The sequence below is a fragment of the Ranitomeya variabilis genome, chromosome 8, assembly GCF_051348905.1.
Source record: "Ranitomeya variabilis isolate aRanVar5 chromosome 8, aRanVar5.hap1, whole genome shotgun sequence".
NCBI lineage: Eukaryota > Metazoa > Chordata > Amphibia > Anura > Dendrobatidae > Ranitomeya > Ranitomeya variabilis.
The window spans coordinates 195,143,811-195,165,386 of NC_135239.1; the positions used below are offsets into that span (position 1 = coordinate 195,143,811).

The 21,576-nt window shown below is 43.5% G+C and overlaps 1 protein-coding gene across 1 annotated transcript in view; it reads left to right on the forward strand.

Annotated features, from left to right (window-relative positions):
- The first annotated feature begins 1,659 nt into the window (after positions 1–1,659).
- The window catches only part of SYNPR (synaptoporin), a 187,270-nt gene continuing 167,353 nt past the window's right edge, over positions 1,660–21,576 (forward strand). Inside the window, exons 1-2 of the mRNA XM_077275882.1 lie at positions 1,660–1,869; positions 1,963–2,028. Coding sequence (XP_077131997.1) covers positions 1,852–1,869; positions 1,963–2,028 — 84 coding nt within the window. The 5' untranslated portion in view covers positions 1,660–1,851. The remainder of the gene's footprint in view (positions 1,870–1,962; positions 2,029–21,576) is intronic.

Below are 21,576 nucleotides of genomic sequence, written 5' to 3' on the forward strand. Positions count from 1 at the left end.
GCACGGTCCCTTTACGTTCTTTCCATGCCAAGCCTCTGCCAGGATCCCACCCCTGGCAGAGACCCTACAGTCTCTCCCTTCACAACACCCTCTGCCACCAGGTGTTGCTCCGTTCAATCCCGTCAGCGTTCTCTCTCTAACTTCCTGCCTGACCTCCAGTTTACCCACTATGGTGGGGAGTGGCCTAATGAATAGCACCCTTAGCTCCCCCCGGAGGCCCAGCTGTGAAATGTATTGGTGACTGTGATACCTGCTCAGAGAACTCCTTCCGTGCCATCGAACGCAGCATGGCCCCCCTTAGTGGCTGAACCATGCTACTGCAACGACCAGGACTCTGGGGCGCTGCACCTGCTTCTATGTTTTCTTTGGACATTCATTTAAAGGGGCTGTACAGAACTATTATATTGATAACCTATCCTAAAACCCCCATATAAATTAGGCTAATGTTAACTGAACTGGCTGATATCGACAGGTTCAGCCGACAGTATTATGTGTATGGAGGCCCCAGATAATTGAATATCACAGGAGTTAAGGAGTAACCTTCGTCTTATTCATGTTTTTCAAAAATCAACAGTGCATATGAAAATAATAACCTTTGTAACATATCTTATCAGAGAATTCAACTTCTTTCTCCTCCTCCTTAAATGTGTAAAATCTGTCTTCAGTGAACATAGAATTTCCCATTGCTGAGATAGGAGATTACACTTGGTGCTCATAAAGTTCTATGGAGAATGTCTGTGTCTGCCTCTAGCTCCTCCCCTTTACATAGGAGATGACAGTTGGTGCTTTTAAAATTCTATGTCAGTAATGAAAAAAATCTGTCGTCACTGTATACAGATTTTACAGAGTTTATGAGTTCTCCTGTGTATGGAAGACACAGCCAAGATGGCTGCTGACCAATCAGTCGGAGCATTGTTCAGTTGACACTTATCTCACATGTATGGTGGTCTTTAGGATAGGTTATCAATAAATTAGTGGGGGTCCGACAGTCGTTGCCAGCTCTGGTATGTACATACTGTATAGAGCTAGAAAAGCACTGCTCAATACACCAAGTAGTGGCCATTACAAGGTACTGCAGCTCAGCTCCTATTCAAGTAAATTGGATCGGAGCTGCAGCTCCCTCTTCACCTCTTGGACCCCTGTTTACATACACAGGTTAGACAAATGATATGTCGGTCCTTGATTAGCTATCATTGGGATAGATAATATCTAAGCACCGAATAAGATTTTTGTAATACCTTTATTTCGCCTGTGGTGGCGCTGTAGAGCATCTAAACATTTACTGATTATTTATTACTGATTACTGGAGATGTCAGAATCAATGAGCCCTTGTAACAAGAAAGGGGGGTTGTCCAACAGTTCTGTTGGGGGAGTAGTGGTGGGGGTAACTCTAAATTTAGAGCCGAGTCATGCTTGCGTATGAGTTCTTCTTCCTCCGAACCTTTCCAGAAAATGCAGATAGAGGGAGACAATATGGAAAAAAGTTAAATACAATTTATTCTAAGTATATAGGGAAAAAATGTAGTCGTCGCTGGAAGAATTTTGGGAACATAGGTTGAAATTTTTCTAAGATATTTTATAAGCCCCATCCGACAACGTAAATCGATTGAAGGATACAAGAAAGTGAGTAGTCAGAACGCAGGCATCACGAAATGTGATGTGTTTTGCACATGGTTGTCTTTAGGACCCAGAGGGACGGCTGACTTTCCCTGCTCTGTCTCACTGTGTCGCTGGCTACGTTAGAATAAAGTGTGCGATGAGCGCTGCCTTCCCGTCTACATTGTCGAAGCGACTGAGCGTAAGGCTTTATTATACAAATATCGCAACTTATTTGCTCGCGGAAAAGACGAGATGGACATAATAAACCAGGTAAGAGGAGGGGGGGAGAAGAAAGCTGAATGTTCATCTCGCTCCATTGTGTGTTACATTAGTGGTAAACATATTCTTTCTTTCCCTCCCAAGATTGCAACATCGGGGTCTTTTCGAACAGTGAAAGAGCCCCTGGCGTTTCTTCGCATCTTAGAATGGGTGAGTTATCCCCCTCTTTTTTTTGCCACTTAGGCGGGGGATAGGGGTAAAGGTGGGGGTCCGGATTTTGGGACACCTGTCTTGCAGTCTTATCTATATGCGAATGCGAGGAAACCAATGAATTGGGGAGAGAACTGGAGCATTTCTATTTGTATCGGTTTTATAGATTATTATATATGTGTCGAGTCTGGATGTCTAACTAAGAGGTGCCCTTGTGAGGAGGCTCCAAGAGTTCACGCCTGTCTAAATATCTCACTTACAGTATTTTTCTTTCGGTAAGATCTTATTAGATAGATAGAAGTCCTTAATACGTCGGCAATCAAGCGATTGATCAAGTGATCAGAGTTGGGTGGATCACAAGTCTTGTTATTAGGGTGATAACAGTTATTATATTCACCCCTGCTGTGTCTACATGTGGGACTGAATGCACCCGGGTGTCATTTTGGCTACTAAGTATCTGCTGTTTTCCAAACATACTCAGTGGCTGAAGTCTTTACTGTCTACAGTATTGATTTAAGAACTGTCACGTGATCTAAGAGATTCTGCAGCAGCTGAGTTCACTCTCTCTCTCTCCTTTAAGCCCGGGAGGCTAGAGGTAAAAATATTTTATTACATAATCTGTGTATATTTAGGGATGGCTTGGTAACTAGCTCAATGAAATCATTCGTCCCTTAGCGTACGACCTGTCAGAATGATTTCTGCTACAAAACAGAAGAATTGTGTAATGTAACAAGAGGGATGGGAAGATACATAGATACTGTAGAGAGATGGATGGATGGATGGATGGATGGATGGAAAGAAAAGAAGGAAGGAAGGAAGGAAGGAAGGAAGGAAGGAAGGAAGGAAGGAAGGAAGGAAGGAAGGAAGGAAGGAAGGAAGGAAGGAAGGAAGGAAGGAAGGAAGATACTGTGGAAAGATGGTAGATACTGTGGAAAGATGGATGGAGTGATGGATGGATGGAAGAGAGGAAGGAAGGAAGGAAGGAATGCAGTGAGGGAGGGAGGAAGAAAGGAAGGAAGGGAAAAAGGAAGGAAGGAAAGAGACGAGGAAGGAATATACTGTAGAAAGATATATGGAGTCGAGGAAGGAAGGAAGGAAGGAAGGAAGGAAGGAAGGAAGGAAGGAAGGAAAAACTGAAGGGAGGAAGGAAGGAACGAAGGAAGGAAGGGATGGAGGGAGGGAGGAAGGAAGGAAGGAAGGAAGGAAGGAAGGAAGGAAGGGAGGAAGGAAGGAAGGAGAGGAGGAAGGAAGATACTGTTGAAATATGGATGGAGTGATGGATGGATGGAAGAGAGGAAGGAAGGAAGGAATGCAGTGAGGGAGGGAGGAAGAAAGGAAGGAAGGGAAAAAGGAAGGAAGGAAAGAGAGGAGGAAGGAATATACTGTAGAAAGATGTATGGAGTCGAGGAAGGAAGGAATGAAGGAACGAAGGAAGGGAGGAAGGGAGGAAGAGAAGGAGGAAGGAAGGAAAGAGGGGAGGAAGGAAGAATGGAAGGAAGGGAGGGAGGGGAGGAACGAAGGAAAGATGGGAAGCAAGAAGAACAGAAGGGGAGGAAGGAAGAATGAACAGGAGTGAGGAAGAACAGACAGGAGGGAGGAAGAAATAACTGAAGGAAGGAAAGAGTGGAGGAAGGAAGAACAGATAGAAGGGAGGAAGGAAGGGAGAGAGAGGAAGGGAAGATCAAAGGAAAAGAGTAAGGATGAAAAGAAGAGTTGATGAAAGGAAGGGAGGAATTAAGGAAGGAAGAGAAGAAGGAAGCAAGAAAGGGAGGAGGAAAGGATCATGGATGGGAGGGAGGAGGGAAGAAACGGAGGGATGGAAGGAACTAAGGAAGGAAGGGTGAATGGTCGTTATGAGAGTGGTAGATTGCTAGATAAATAGATCAATAAAACACTTGATAAAATATAGATACATATAAAAATACATAAAAGGTAGAAAGAAATATAGATGATAGATAGATGAATAGATAGATAAATAGATAGATAGATAGATAGATAGATAGATAGATAGATAGATAGATAGATAGATTAGATGGATAGATACATTGACTTTCTCAGTGGATGGACAGATAATATAAAGCGCTCCCATTTAAGACATTCTGCATAATTCTCTACCTGTTATTTTCTTCATCACCAAGCAATAAGCTTCTAATTGATCTGGCCAGGAGGAGTTTGGCTTCTGGCTGGATTTGCCTCCCTTATAATTATGATTCAGTGTTGTGTCTATTACAGCAGAACAATGAAGACGAGATGTAATTGGTCGGCTGAACAATGTCACTGTTTATTTCTCTGATCCTTATCAGTGGTGATATTTGCAGGTCACATGACTTGCATTGCCAGTAGGGCTCACGTCCCGCAGAACGCAGCTGAACGGAAAGTTCAGAGCACGTCATATGGCATTAATCAGACTTTCTTAGCAAGGAACACACTAGATATCTAGGGGGGCTACATGTGAAAATTGTACAAATGTAAAAAAAAAAAACCACATGTAATTAGTATCAGTTTTACTGTTGTTTTTTGAGTTTAGGATTCACATTGTTATGTACCCAGTGTTTTGGTGTTTTATTGTTCTTATTCTTTCTATGTGCATTCATTAGGATTTTGCAAATATTGAATTATTTAAAGCATTTTTGTATTGTTTTTAATAAAAATCCAATTCTCTATTTCCAGGGAATAATCATAATTAATAGAAATAGTAGTAACAGTACATAATGCAGAATTTAAAGGCAATGGACCCTCTTGGAATTTTTAGACTTTAATTTTTAATAAAATTACACTCTTTGTCTACGATCTAAATTCCTTCATACACCCTGATTAGCACTTTGCAGCCTAATTCAAGTTTCTTGTGTGAGATTGTCCCTCTCAGTAATACAGGCTGGATGTGTGATCTGAGACTGTCCCTCTCAGTAATACAGGCTGGATGTGCGATCTGTTGCTTTCATGGATTACAATTGCTACAATATTGCACGCATTTCCTCTCCATGTGCTTTCCTCTTTGTACCCTGTTTTCAGAGCCTTTTAAGATACTTTCTTCCCTTTCCACTGTAGATCTGTTAGTTGAAGCACTGATGGATCTGCTGTTTTTTTGGGGGGTTTGATATTTTTGACCACCAGAAAAAGATTAAGTGTGAATATATCCACAGTGGTAGGAGGGAGGAAGAGATAAAACACGACCACTAGGGGCTTTGTGAATGTGCAGGGTGGAGAGTATAGTTGGGCAGTGGGGTCTGTAAGGGAGCAAGAGAGGAAGACAAGGTGGCAAGGCTCTGTATGGGGAAAGGGAGAGGTAAGGGCATAGAAATTGTGGAGGTGGGCATAACGCTGAGGGGAGATGCAACATGGCAGGGCTTTTGTGCAGGGGCATAAATAGAAATCATGGGGCCCCATAGCAGAAGTCCTAGTTGGGTCACCATCCCCCAAAAAATATTTAATGGGGTCACATAAGAGAATATCGCACAACTTTGCGCCCTTACAAAGTAATGTTGCCCCTATTGAATCCCTACGGCCCCCATAAAGTATGATTCCATCAAATGTGCCCCCCAAACACAATAAGATACTCCCACAGTGAATTCCGCCACCGTACCCTCCATGCGCACAGTATGACGACCCTACACTATACCCCCTTGCAAGGAATGATACACCAAAAATGACATCAAAACAGCATGATGGCCCTCATAGTCCCACCCACACATTATTGTGTATGATTCGAAACAGCCCTCCACACAATATGATGGCCCTCCATATAGTATAGTGACCCCCACAACTCTCCACACAGTATTATGGCCCCCACAATAACCCTCCACACTGTACAATAGCCCACATATGCTATAATGGCCACACTAGCCCTCAAACAGTATACTGGCCACCCACATAGCCCTCCAAACAGTATAATGTCACCCGCACAACCCTCTATACTGTATAAGGGCCAGCATACAGTACAATGGCACCCACTTGCCATTATACCCACACCAAAGGTATAAAAGTATCCCCATAGTACTCCAAACAGTATAATGGCCCACACACAGCCCTCCAAACCATATAATGGCTCCTACACAGCTCCCCAAACATTATAATAGACATCATACAGTACAATGGCTCCAATACAGCCCTCCAAACAGTATAATGGCTCCTACACTGGTCACCAAACAGTATAATGGCCCTCACACAGTATAATGGATACCACATAGCCCTCCAAATAGTATAATGGCCTCCACACAGCCGTCAAAATAATATAATGGCCAAGACATAGACATCCAAATAGTATGATGGCCTATCACATAGTCCTCCAAATAGTATTATGGCCGCCCTCACATAGTCTTCCCCTTAGTATGATGTCCCACTCATAGTCTTTTTATAGTATGATGGCACCCACATAGTCCTCCAATTAATATGATGACCCACTCATAGTCCTTCAAATAATATAATGGCCCCCTTATAGTCCTCCAAATTGTTTTATGGCCCCTAAAATAGTTCTGCAAATAGAATGATGGCTCCCAAATAGTCCTCCAAATAGTGTAATGTTCCTGACATAGTCCTCCAAAAAGTTTGATGGCCCCTCAAATTGCCCTCCAAATAGTATGATGGCCAACCAATAGCCATCCAAATAGTATGATGACCCCATAAAGTACTCATTTATGGAAAGGAAAAACCTGTCCCTGTTCCCCCGCTGCTCTGGACTCTGACTGAGACATCAGACACACAGAGAGTAATAGAGGAGGAAGCCATCCCTCCACCATCATTGCTCTGAACTGTATCTGCATTCCAAGTGTTGAAACTGTCATGGTGGATGGGGGGACAGGCGATGGTGCTGACACCATGCCCCCAACTTATGGGCCCCATAGCGGCCACGTGGTCTGCTACTGCTTTTATTTAGAGGAAGGGGGTGCAGTAGGTGAGCATAGCCTCTGCAGGGGTGTAGGGAGCCGGGAGGTAACATAAAGAAAGATTTTGTAATGAAGCCGCTGCTTGTACTGACTATAGGTCCTCACCAAATGTAGGGCCGACTTCTGCTTCTAACTCCTGCAAGCTTTAAGATCTACCCCCCGGGGCATGGATGGATGACTCCTCCTCCTGCATTTACTTTTGCATAGCTCCCAGTTAGGATGCCATAATAATTTTGGGGTATGAGCTGGGACCTGAATTTAGTTCAGACCTACAACCAGAACCAAAAATTAACAGTTCCATCGAATGTGTAGTGGCTGCTGCAAGGTGCTGCAGAACAGCCCTTATTCTTCTGGAACTTGGAGCAGCTGATCGGTGGGGGTACTGGGTGTCAAACCAATAATGATCTGGTATTGATGACCCATCCTGAGGTCAGGGAAGTGATTGATGGAGGAGAGGTGAACTGATGGGTGGAAACCCCTGAAAATTCCCAGAATGTCAAAGGGTATAAGAGGTTCTTCTTCCCTCCGCTCGGGGGTTAGTTGCAGAGGGCGTTAGCAGCAAGTTGTAGCTGTGCATCCTGACTGCTCAGCACCTTGTAGACAGGCACACTAGGAGATATGATGTGCCGCCCCAGGTTACCGTACGTCTGGAAGATACAGAATTCGATGCTGCAGAATTCTAAATAGCAAACATAGTAAAGTGGACAATCACTGACATTTTAGCTATGAAGGTTCATTGCTCACAGGGTAATAATGCAGAGAAGCCTAAAGACACGCCCAGGAGGATCCAATGAGCAAAGTCCCCCTTAGAAAAGACCATAAAAATTAGCATATTTGGCAGATTTAATTAAAAAAAAGGCCCCTAACTCTAGACCCATAGACCAAGTTTAAAGCAAAAAATACTCAGAGGAGAAGTAGGAATAAAATAAAAGCAATAACTGACCACTTATGACCTGGTGGTAGGTCTCCCGGTAGGAGATTGAAATAGTCCCTGTATTTTCAGATACATAAGTTGGGTGGGAAAAGTTCCAACACCTATAGTACTGGTGGAATGCTAAAGAAGAGGAATTTCTCTTTCTCTCGAAAGTTATAGAGCGTAAGAAATGGAACAGTTCCTGAATATATTAGACAGCTATGTTGACTAGAAGCAGTTTCAGATTTTTATGGGAAGTGAATGCAGGAAGGCCATGCTTTGTTCAGTTTTTATGTGAAAGATCATGGATGCTTTGGTGTGTTTGTAGGTATGCAATTAGGACATTCTGAGTGAGCAGAGAGAGAAACTTGTTATATCCTTTATTATCCAGGCAAACCATTGATGTGAATAGAATGTGGGTAATGCTTAATCTGCTCTGGTGGCTCCGCAGGAGGACACTTTTTGATCAGCTTATTTTTACGAGACCCTTTTTAATAAGTAGGCATTGTGCAAAGTAGACATTCTTAAGGAAAGGAATGGGAAATCACAAATCAGCTCACTGATTGGTAAATCTTCAACTACTCAACTCTTATCCCCTTCAAAAACAATGGGGCCAAATCTATGTACAGTATCTACAATTGTGCACATTAAGTATCAACACTAAACAAAAGAAAATGACTTACCCCAACTTGCTAATATACTATGGTCTTGATGTAAAGTGTAACTTATGTGTATAACTTTGATTAGAGGTGAAAAAACGATATGTCCTTTAAACTAGTCTTACGGTTGTATAGGTCCAAGAACAACAGTCAAAATGACACCTGTTTTGTAGTAATCCGATGTGCCAGAGCTGAGAAATCAAGGTTTGAAGCTACATGCAAATTAGCCTGAAGGTGCATTGAGGGTGTGTCAATACGTAGCACTTCCAGGCTAACTCACCTGTGACTTCAAAGCTTGATATCTCAGCGCTGGCACATCGGATTATTACAAAACAGGTTTCGTTTTTCTTTCTGTATTAGGATCTATACAAATATACCACTAGATTAAGCAGTGAAATTGACCCGATGAGTTCCTTTAAGTCTCTATGATTGTTTAGATTATTTATTTTCCCAAAGTATGTTTGAAAATAATTAGAAATAAAACAGATTGGATTAAGTAGAGTCTCCTAATCTGTCTCACACGGAATGCTTCTATATTTCTGCATATGATCCAGTTTCAGAGAAATCCAGCAACTAGGACACTGAATATCCTCCTTGTGGTAACGGTATTAGTACAGAAAAATCACAACGTTTTGGCCGAGCAGGGCCTTTATCAAGCCAGAAAGAGACATATGCATATCTCTCATTTTTCATGACTTGATAAGGGCCCTGCGGACCCGAAACGTTATGATTTTTCTGTACTAAGAAGTAACCACAAGGAGGATGTCTGATGAACTGGTTGCTGGATTTCTCTATATTGCTACAACCTTTTGGAGGGTTGCACCCAGTGTTGGACTGACCAACAGGAGGACAGGAGAATTCTCTGGCGGGTCGCTGTGCAGTAGTGGCCACCACCTTCTTATATGAGCAGTACTTGGCACTAAATACTTGATCATTAGGTACTCAGAGGCGACATCTTATTCATGTAACAATCTGCCCAGTCCATTGTTATATAAAATTGTGATTGAGGATAATGTCACATTTGTATGTAGCTGAAACGTGGGGCCCTGGAGTTGGTTACTGGTGGGCCCTTGCACCACAGTCCGACACTGGTTGGACTCATCTACTGCAAGAATAGGATTCGGTTTCATATATTATTTGTTATGATTCTGAAGTTAGAAATACTTTGTGTGATCAGCTAGCCGCAATCATCTAACATTTGTCACAATCTTATATCACATATGTGGTGAGCGTTGATGACTCATTGGGCTTCTATCTGTGGTCCTCACATCTATCCTGAAGTGAGATACCATGTGTGCAGATACCAACACTTTAGTGATTCATGTGACACCATTTCAGTGATTCAGACAACGTAGGTATTTTCAGAACATTACACTACATAGAAATAATTTTTCCCATTTATCGAAACGTGTTAATATACTGTCCAAGTATTTTCTTAAAGGGAATCTGTCACCCAAAAAATCGTATATGAGCTAAGGCCACCGACATCAGGGGCTTATCTACAGCATTCAGACCCTTTGCTCAGTGTTGAGTAGAAGCACCTTTTGAGCAAGTACAGCCACGAGTCTTCTTGCGAATGATGCGAAAAGTTTTCACACCTGGATTTGGGAATCCTCTGCCATTCTTCCTTGCAGATCCTCTCCAGTTTTGTTAGGTTGGATGGTGAACGTTGGTGGACGCCATTTTTAGGTCTCTCCAGAAATGCTCAATTGGGTTTAGGTCGGGGCTCTGGCTGGGCCAGTCAAGAATGGTCACAGTTGTTCTGAAGCCGCTCCTTTGGTATTTTAGCTGTGTGCTTAGGGTCATTGACTTGTTGGATGGTGAACCTTTATATAACCACTGTAACCTTAACTTCTTCTCAAAATCTGAAAATTACAACCCCAAAATTTCATCACTGCAACAAAAAACTCACATAGGTCTAATGAGTTGTGTAGGACCTTTTGTAACAAATTTCCTTTCAACAAGTCATTCCGTAATGGAACCAGAAAGCATAGACCAGCGGGGACTGGATAAGCATCAGAACAAGAGCTGTGTTCATTAATTGGACAACCCCTTCTCAGTCCTTATGGTTTTCCTATGTCTCCACCACCGATGCTGGCGTTGTTCCAGCAGTGTCGGCATTGGCTCTCAAGGGGATCACATGTCATTGTTTTTGTTCTTGGATCCCTGTGGCCTATCAGTGCTGGCTTCACTGTTCCCTCCTACAGATGTAATTGACATCTGGAAGAAGTGGGAGCTGCGGCTGCTCTCTCACTTCCTCTGGATTCTTCATTTGTTCAAAGGAGAGGAAAGTGAAGCCAGCGCTGATGGTCTCAGGCATCGGATCACACAACAAGGGGAAAACATAGGGATTCAGAAGGGGTTGTCTGAGTAGTGGACAACCCCTTTAAATATCAGTGACCACTCGGATGGGCCAGGTATTGAGAATTGAGCATGGCCACGGATGTGTAAAACTGACCTAAAGTATTCTGCAGCGATTTCTCTGCTCAGAGTGATTGGGACTCAGTGAAAGACAGCTCTGTCATCCTATCCTGTGATGGGGTGTGCTGAGCTGTCAGTGCTTTGATTGATAGCTCGGTTGACCCATCTGACTGGAAGATGCAGAGATTTCCACAGGTGCTCCCTGTTCTTGGTAATTGCCCTGCTATTTAGGTGAGCTGTCTGGCCCGGATTACTGCCAGTCAAAAGCTTGTTCTAAGCTTGTGCTCTCTGGTGTGTTTGCCTGCACCCTGCGCTGTAAGTTCTGATCTTCTACTGCTGATCTTTGGATCGTGTTCTGACTACCCATTTTTGATTGCCCCTTTGCATCTGATATTCTGCTGCTGACCTTTGGACCGTGTTCAGACTACCTGTCTGTTATTTCCTCTTTGCTAATCTGCTGTTTCTCGTGTATACTGACCCTGGCATATGACCTGACTTACGACTTTGTATTTTTCCCTTGGATTACTACGTTCTCTTTTGGTATTGACCCCGGAACATCTTGCTTCGCTGATTCACGGCCTGGCCATGGCTTGTGACTAGTATCACACATTCAATTTTAGTATTCATTCAACTTTTTATGGGTAGTGTCATGACTCTGTTGTCTGGTGTCTTGGGACCAGGGGCTTCTTCCCTATCATTAGGAGTGCCCTAACTCGCCCTGTTCCCCAGATTACTTCTGATGGTGAAGACGCTGGGGCAAAGTACCTTGCTTTAGCTTCTGAATCCACCCTCAGTCTGTACCCTTCCCCCATCCAGGTAAGAGGGGAGAATTAATGAAGATGGATCGCCCCCAGGCGCAGGGCAGTGGGGTACTCGGTACCGGGTCCCTCTGTCTCGGTTCTGGGGATGTCACGGTGGCCCGACCTGATCCATTCCCCTGCTAAGGGGTGCCCAATTAAAGGTGTAGTTTGTCAAGTGTTCGTGACGCCACCTGTGATATTTGGTCAGGGTGACCGACGCTGCTAGGGGTCCGCTGGGTTGATGGAATGGCAGCTAGATGGTATACCTTCCCACAGGTGAAGTATGTCCCCAGGGCTTCCCTTGATGAGTAGGTGGTAATGGCTGATGTTGTAAGGTGCGATGAATAACGAGGACACAAAGGTTGCAGTCTCTTTACCTTTTACTGAAGACTTCAGCGTCCACAATCCAGAGCACTGCTAACAGGGCTGGCTGAGTCCGGCCGGCCTGAAGGCACATCCAGAGTTCCCTTTGCAGGTGGAAATCAGTAGCCTTCCTACTAGCGCCTGTGTGTTGTAGTACCTCCCTGCTGAGCACCACGGGATAGTCCTCACAACTGTCGTGTATATTTTTGATGTTCTTTCTCTCCGTCCCCCAGATGGTATGGATAGGACGACCCGTATGACGGGGTAGGCCTGGAGCTATTTTATAGGGACCCTAGTGACGCCCCTCTCCCACAATTTGCCTCCGTTGTCTTCATTAGGTATTAAGGTCGGGCAGCCAACTTGGAATTGAACTGCCCTGCCGTTGTTTGAAGTAATGCGTAGAGCCTATTACTCCCTCGGTGTTCCGGCCACCGGCTACGCGCCTCAGAAGGATGTTGCCGATCTTAAGGCAGGACTCCTCCTGGTATTATCTCCTTGTGCTGTGATCTCGTTTCTCACTTCTCCACAATATACTTCGCTTCTTGTCCTTCTTTAGGATGCTGCCGCAATGAGGTGCAGGCGCAGCTCCATAACGTTCTATCTCTTGCTAGGTCTCTGTCAGGATCCCAACCCTGACAGGGACCTCTGTCTACAGCTCAGATGTTCCTCCTTCTCTCTCTGTCTGCCTGACAGGTCTTCTCTGGGTCGAACCCAGGTAGCTTCTCCCTAACTTCCTATCCAACCCCCAGTTTTACCCGAGTGTGAGGAGTGGCCTAATAGATAGAACCTTTTGCTCCCCCTGGTGGCCGGAGTGTGAAGTGTAGTGTGTGACTGTGATACCTGGTCAGGTGAACTCCTTTAGTACCATCAGACGTACCATCACTCCCCCTAGTGGAAGAGCGACAATACTGCAACGACCAGGACTCTGGGGCGCTGCACACTGTAATACACCAATCAGACTAACAAGGTAATACAAACAGGGATAAAGGAAAATACCAATCATACAAATATACACACATAAACAACAGAGGTAAATAATGCGTAGTGGAGGGTGGGGTAAAACAAAAGTAGTACACACTCAAAACCCAGCAACAGTCACAGATAAATCCACCAAATGCCTTCTCCTATAATAATCAACAACCTTCAGCCACACAGCAAAAGCTATCTCTGACAATGAGAGATAGCCAGGGCCCAGATTATATAGGAGATGGGAGTGGCTAGTAATGAACAGCTGAGCACCTTAATGAAGGAAAGCTTCCAGGAGCTCTCAACTGAGCAGATTAACCCCTGCACTTCTAAAAGAAACCTGCTCCATTTAATATGAATGTCAAGTGCTTCTAATCAGTGCAGGAGTAGAATAAATCAGACGCTGCTGTCATCTGGCTCCTCTCTGTCGCAGTAAACTCATGACAGGTAGCCACTCGACCATTAACTCTAAATATCCTTAGAGGGATTTCAAAGCCATAAAGTCCAAATTAAACAAAGGTTCCAGTGGTCATGCTCTGCAGTAATCCACATTCACTGGTGCAGTAATTCGACATGTGGAGCTAATGTAATATTTTGTTGGCCTGCATAAGCTAGTAAGCCTGAGCTTTTACAACAAGGTCTGTAGCGGTGAGTTGAAAGTAGAGAAGGTGACTGTGTACCTAAGCGTAAGCCGCAGTCCGTGTCCTGAGATTGAGTTAAAGACCCCTAAATGTCAAGGCCATACCACACACCAAAGTCAACGTAGAAAGCTGTGACCAAGAAAAGTATCTTGAAGACTGTGTGAAACCTCAGGTGCTATAGCTGAGATAATGTGGACTGTGTGAGGCTTTAACCTCTAGGGAAGCAAAATCTGTATCCTCATGGCCATGTGCTCCACTCACAGCCTCTGAGTACACTGATTGGCTGCAGCACTGTCGAAATGACTTCATAACAGACACATGGACAAGCGCCGGACCTGGGGCGCCGGACCTGGGGAGTTATAACTAACTGAGCCTGGATTGGGATTTTATGAAAGCAGAGAACTCCTTTAAAAGGGAGTTCGCTCATAAGTGAATGGGAAATACTGTAGAATTTCAGACAAAATCCATGGATAAGAAAGGTGTTTTTGTTGGTAAAAAAAAAAAAGTGGGCGCTTTTTTAATCCTGGACAACCCTTTAGTCAGCTTGATAATAGTTGTGCAGCGCCGTGGCTCAGTGGTTAGCTCTGCAGCACTGGGGTTCAGTGTTTGAATCTCACCAAGGACAATATCTGCAAAGAGTTTGAATCATAGAATCATAGAATGTTAGAGTTGGAAAGGACCTCAAGGGTCATCATGTCCAATCCACTACTCAATGCTCTTCTCTAGTGTTAGCTATCCCTGCTAGCTTTGCATCGTCTGGAAATTTGATTAGTTTACCTTCAGTTCCCTTATCTAGATCATTTATAAAGATGTTGAACAACAAAGGGGACAGGAAAGAGCCTTGTGGTACCCCACTTGAAACACTTTTCTAATTGGATGTGCAACCATTTATTAACACTCTTTGAGTACGATCACTGAGCCAGTTATGAGTCCACCTAACCGTAGCCTTGTCAATCCTATACTTGGTCATTTTTTTCAATAAGGATAGTATGAAATAGGTTATCAAAGGTTTTGCTGACGTCAAGATATACCGTACTATATCTACCGCATTTCCCTGATCCACCCAGTCACTAAGTCCATCATAGAAGAAAATTAGATTAGTGTAGCATGACTTGTTTGCTACAAAACCATGCTGGATCTGGTTAATTACTGTATTCTTATCCAAGTACTTACATACATGCTGTTTAAAAATTTGTGCAAATATTTTTCCTGTTGTAGAAGTAAGGCTCACTGGCCTGTAATTTCCTGGCTCCATCATCTTTCCTTTTTTGAAGATCGGGACAGCATTTGCTCTTCTCCAATCTTCTGGGCCTTCTCCTGTTGTCCAGGATCTTTCAAAGATTCTGGCTAATGGTTCTCAATTTTCTGTGCTAACTCTTTCAGTATCCTAGGATGTAATTCATCTGGACCAGAAGATTTAAATTCATGTAAATTAGCTAAGTGTTCCCTCACCATCCCTCTCTTTATGGATAGTGTGGTTTCTTTAATTCCTTCGATGACACCGTGAAGATCAGATGATGTTACAATTGCTTTCTTAGAGAACACAGATGCAAAATAGGAATTTAAAAGTTTGACCTTCACAATACCATTTTTTACCACTTCACCCTTTTCATCCTGTAAAAATCCTACAGCATCTTTGACTTTTCTTTTGATCTCGATATACCCCCAAAATCCTTTTTTACTGCTTTTGTCTCCCTTGCAAGCCTTACTTCATTACTGGCTTTAGCTCTTCTAACTCTTGCCCTGCATTCCCTGCTTACAGCATTATATTCGTCATTAGATATGCCCCCTTCTTTCCATTTGATATACATTTCTTTTTCCTTTTTAACATTAAAATTAAGATTAAGTTATGTGTTTATCCACCCTGGTCTCTGTAAATGCTTCCAATTCTTCCTTCTTTTCAGGATTGTTGCCGATTGTGCGGTGAAAATTTCATTTAACAAAATCTCCCATCCTTCTTGGATATTTCTGTCCTTTAGAACATCCAGCCATTGGACCTTTCCTACCCTCTTTCTGAGTCCATTCCATGAATGTTCTCCACGTGTTTTCGGGGAGGGTTCTCTGATTTTATCCAACATTCTAAAAGCTCATAGATTATAAAGTGATCACATGTCTGCCCCTGCCAGAAAAAAAACAAAACAAGGGTCCTTAGTAGTGTTACAGATTGTTTCTTAAGATTCGCTCTGAATCTTCTGAGATAGCGCATAACACCAGGCGCTGGCACCAAGCTCGAGCAGTCATGTGTGCATGGATTTCTACGCACATGCACCGTCCTTGATAGAAGACATTGAGCTCCCTGAAGCACTGTCTTTGGCTCTCCGCTCCCATCTTCGGTCTTTCATCTGTTTTTCTGTCCATCCAAGAGTGATGATGGGTCCTATATAGTAAATCCGTAAATCCTCGCGGCTCTCTTGTTCCATCCAAGGTTTGATCTGAGCAGAGCAAGAATGGAAAAAATACCCACAAAAAATATCAACAGACTAATTATTTAATTTAAAGCTGCTGAAATTACTCAAAGAAGCTGGCTTCTCCAGGGAGGATTAATCTATGTATGCTCTATTTCAGAAGTCTTTTGCAAAAAAAAAAGGAAAGCTTATCACCTTGGAAACATATGGCTCCGGCACTGGCAGGCAATGTTGTGTACAGAAAAAAACTTGCTCTTGATCTGTAGAATATTTTCTGTGCCCGTTTTAGAAATGGCCATATGTAGAGGAAAACATCATCTACATTGGAAAAAGTGAAGATACAGTATGTTTTGGAAAAAAAAACTTGATTCCAGTTCCTAAAAGTTTGGTTTGTTGATGATAATTGGGAGGACAATTCTAGGTATAAAAAGTTGTCATTTATGCGATGGTGATTGGTGGACATCGGGATAGCAGCAAGGGTCTATAATAATAATAATAATAATAATAATAATAATAATAAAATATAGCTTTTATTCCATGTGATAATAAAACAGTGTATTATTAGTAGTAGTAGTAACATAGATAAATTGGAGCATCCTCACCCATTCATGGTTGATCGCTGGTAGCATCGAGGGTGTCTCAGGTGGTACTGAGCAGACATACAAGAAAAGGCATCTGGTTCTACACTTATGGATCCTTATGTTAACTGCACTAGTCTAGTACACCCTTTTGCTCCTGCCCTGACAAGGGCAGTCCACTGCAAAACCCTATAGCAGTTGGCCCTGCACTCTCCCCATCCCTCATCCAGAGGAGTCATCAGGGGACCTGTACACATGGTGCAATAGGAGTCTAAACTAAGGTGCAAGTCATGAGAGCCAATCCTGTCTCCACTATCTCTAAGCAAAGCAGCAGGGTGGTTTACAGGCAGGGGTTATCGAATGATAGGTCGGTTCAATAATAGGAACAGTAGGTCAAATAAATCAATTGTCCAAAGAAGCTGAGCCCCTATCAATTGGCAATTGTGTTCACAATGTCACATAATCCATGGTGGTATAGGTGAAGCCTAGTTAATTATAAGTCACTCACCAGTGGGTGTAGCGTATGCTGTGGAAACACGCTGGAATGCACACACGCAAAAATGGACCTAAGATACATCATTTCCTTGCAGGGCGCACGTCATACTGTGTTTCAAGCTCAATGGAGTGCATAGCCCCTCTTCATGGTGGAGAGCACAAGTGGAGTGGCTCTCATGATTTGCACCTTAGTTTAGACTCCTATTGCACCATGTGTACCGGTCCCGATGACTCCTCTGGAAGAAATGTATCGGAACACATGGGAGGCAAGTAGGCTGATATGGCGCTTGGCCCTGGATGGTTCAACTAGCAGATTGTGGGAACCTGTTCCGTCTTCCATCTCCAGAACAACTGCTTTGTGTAATTCACCGTTTCCTGCTCCATGACGGGGTTTCATGACTGGTCCTAGACTGGTCATCGTTCACATTGGGTTTGTTTGCAATTCGATTGTTCTTCCCCCTTTGCTTTGGTCGTGCTTGGCAGAGGCTCTGCAGTTTCGGCCTATAATCTTGACCTGGGTTCCATGGCTGCCACGCCAGGGTGACCATCCCCTCCAAGATATGAAATCGGTAAACTACTTAAAGTGGAGCTGTGTAGCTGGACATAGCCAGGAAAATAAGGCACAAGCTAGAGATAAATGAAATATTTCAAAGAACCCTGTACCTACGAATGGGTAGATCAGTTGTTCATGGTCAATGGACCTTACCCAAGCAAAATGCCTCCTACCTGCTAGCATCTCTGGCTGCTTTTTGGATATGTGGTCCTGGGGAGACGTTGTGTGTGTCATGCCAAAACAATAACGTTGTGCCAAGAACACACATAAAAAAATGGTATGCCAGCAGGTGGGATGTAGATCATAGGGTTTCTACATGGGAGCAATAGACTACTGACGTGGCCACTGGACGACGGTCCTGCGAATCCACTCGCTCATGTTTAGTTTAAACCTTTCGTGGCTCCTGGTTTTTTACTGGTTGTTATTATTTGATATTGACTTTGGACCATGGCCCTAATCCAGGCCTCAACGTCTCAAAAAAAAAACATAAAAAGACCCATACAAATAGGATATGACTTAAAAGCAGCATGTAGAACGGGTTAATATAGAGCTGCAAACCTGACAGTGTTGTGTAGAGTGCATAACTACTATAAAGGAATAAAGTTGGATGTGTGCCTGCAGCCAGGTGGTTCTTCCTCTGGTTGAATTGGTCTGGAGGGACTTAGGAAAAAAATGACCCACTTGGTGGTTTGACTCAGCAATCGAGATCTGAATCAAAATAATACTTTATGCACATGTATTCACACAACCAGCTGCTTCATCAGATACATACATATTATTATATATTTTTAGAGCACCATAGATTCCATGGTGCTGTACATGAAAAGGGGTTACATGCAAAATACAGATAAATAACAATGCACAAATTAACAATGACACACTGGTACAGAGAGAAGGCCTTGCCCTTGCGGGCTTATGGTCTACACAGGGTAATGATGAAGGAGACGGTAAGTTGGAAGGTGTAGCAGCTCCGGTAGTTATAAGGTGGCAGGGGGTCATTGCAGGCTGTAAGCTTTCTTTCATCGATGGGTTTTCATGTTCCGTCTGAAAGTTCCAAATGTGATGGAATCAGACATGTTGGGGCAGAGAATTCCAGAGAATGGAGGATACTCAGGAGAAGTTTGGGAGGTGATTGACTGAAGAGCGTACAAGTGTGGAAGAGAGAAGGAGGTATTGGGAAGACTGGAGATTATGTGTGAGAAGGTATCGGGAGATTAGTTCGAAGATATAAGTAGGAAACAGATTATGGATGACTTTGTAGGTCAATGTTAGTCTATACAAATATACTATAAATATCTAATGCACCACCAGGTTAGCAGCTCTATGTACATGATAGTGCCAGAACGGCTCTGAAACATGTGTGTGAATACATCTGCAATAAAGAACAACTTTGATTCAGATCTCGATCACTGAGACTTCCTTTGAGTCAGGCATCAGCACTATACAAGTGGGCCAGTTTTCTTCTTCCAATGCCCTCTTGCTCCTCAGAAGGGATCTACCGCTTGATTTTTTTGTCTTACGGGAAGGGGCGCCATTGTATTTTTTTGCCTTGGGCAGGAGGAAAGCTAAAACGATGGGCAGTCACTTAGATGATAGTGTTAACCAAGTGTCTTCAGCGTGCTCGAAAAATATGTTCGAGTCCCCGCGGCTGCATGTCTCGCGGCAGTTAGACAGCCACAACACATGCAGGGATTGTCTGTTAGGCAATCCTTGCATGTGTTCCAACTGTCGAACAGCCGCGAGACATGCAGCCGCGGGGACTCGAATATATTTTTGGAGCACGCTGAAGACACTCTGTTAGCACCCGAGCATGGGAGGATAACACTTTATCCGACCACGTTCGCTCATCACTAATAGATACCACGGGGACAGATTGGACTTGTTCTTTATCTATAGTCACTCTTCTATCATGATGACATGCAAAATGAGAAATGGATATAATCAGATCTTCCTACAGTAAAACAAGCCGTATTGTTTGACGTCCGGTCACAGCTGCGTCGGGCTGAGATTCGCTGTCCTTTCCATAAACATCACTAATATGAGCTGACGTTCCTTCACATCAGTAATTAGGTAACAGACAGTGCTGTGATCAGTCAGAGTTCAGACGCGGAGGTGATTTTGTGTGCTATTACAGTGCACCCAGCATCTGTACCCTACCCCGGCTGTCACATCCCTCTATGTGAATGTCCTATTAATGCATTTTTGTCTTTTCCATTTTAGCATAAATAAATGTGACATGAACAATTCCATTTATGAAAGAAGAAAAAAAAAAGTAATGGACAGAAAAAGGTACAAAAATAAATGGATGCTCATTACTATAATGTCCTGCCTACAGGGTCACACATAAATGTGTTGTAAAGGATTAGCGATGCATGGTTGCTTCCTTCCAGAAGACACCGCTACAGAGCATCACAGGTTTTGTGTGATATTGAGCTCAGCCTCAATCACATGAAAGGACCTGAGTTAAAATGCCAAACACAAACGATAAACAGATGTGTCGCCATTCTTATAAGAAAGGGGACATTTTGTTTCTAAAATTGTGCAACCCTTATGCAACCACATTGCGTAAAAGTACCATAAATGCCTTCATAAAGGGGTTGACCACTGTTGACAACCCCTGATGAATCAATTTAGTATACCAATTAAAGTAAAAACCGTGTATACTCACCTCCTGCAGTGGCGCCATTCCACCAATGTTCTAGGAGAGTGACGTGACTTGTTGTATAACGTGCCAGCTGCAGCCAAGGAGTGCCAACTTGTCAGCTGCAGCTCATCGATATTCTATCTGTCACGGGTTTACCGCTACACTGAGGAGCCAGACGACCGCAGCGTCTGGTTTCTTCTATTCTTGCACTGTTTAAAACCAGTTTACCTTCATCTTAAAAGGTGCAGTTTTCTTTTAGCAGTGCAGGGGTTAATCTGCTTAGTTGAGAGCTCCTGGAAGCTTTCCTGCATTAAGGCTCTCAGCTGTTCACTGTTAGCCACTCCCATCTCCTATATAATCTGGGCCCTGACAAGCACTCATTGCCAGAGCACGCTTATGCTGCATCGTTGGAGATGGTGGTTGGTGGTTGTTTGAGAAGACATTTGGTGAATTTATCTGAGACTGTTGTTAGGTTTTGGGAGTGTGTTTATTTCTCCTCTTTCTAGTTTTACCCCATCCTTCACTCCCCGGTGTTTACCTTTGTTGTTTGTGTGTGTATATTTGTATTATTGGTATTTTCCTCTATCCCTATTTGTATTACCTTGTTAGTCTGGTTGGAGTATTACAGTACACTACTACTCCTCTCTTCCCTGGGTGGGGGAGGGGTACAGATTGAGTGCGGATTAAGGAGCTAAGGCAAGGTATATGGCCCCCGCGTCTTCACCATCAGACGTAATCAGGGCAAGCTAGGGCGCCCCAGCGTTAGGAACAGGGAAGGAGACCCCGGTCCTGGGATACCCAACAACAGAGTCATGACACTATCATGGTGGACATCTGTTCCGACTAAATGCTAAAGTTTGCAGCTGACGAGCGGCCACTGATTAGCTGCGACTGACATGTGATACAGCAAATCTCCTCACTTTCTGGGAGGTGAATGTCCACTGCTTTTTTTGAACTGGGATCCTCAATTGATTAAACTGGGGTTGTCCATTTTGGCGTAGCAATAGAGGAAGTGTCACAAAATATGTGTTCATTTTTTAAAAATTGTCCATTATGGAGGTCATTGGCCACCTAAATACAGTAATGTTTCGTGCCTAATATCAAGCCATCTAGACAAGAAATCCCAGGTTCTTGTTCAATCCACAGGATCCACACCCAGCACTGTTTCTCTTCATACAGGACTCAACTTCCAGTTTGCCTTCCACCTAATTTCCAGATGGATACCTC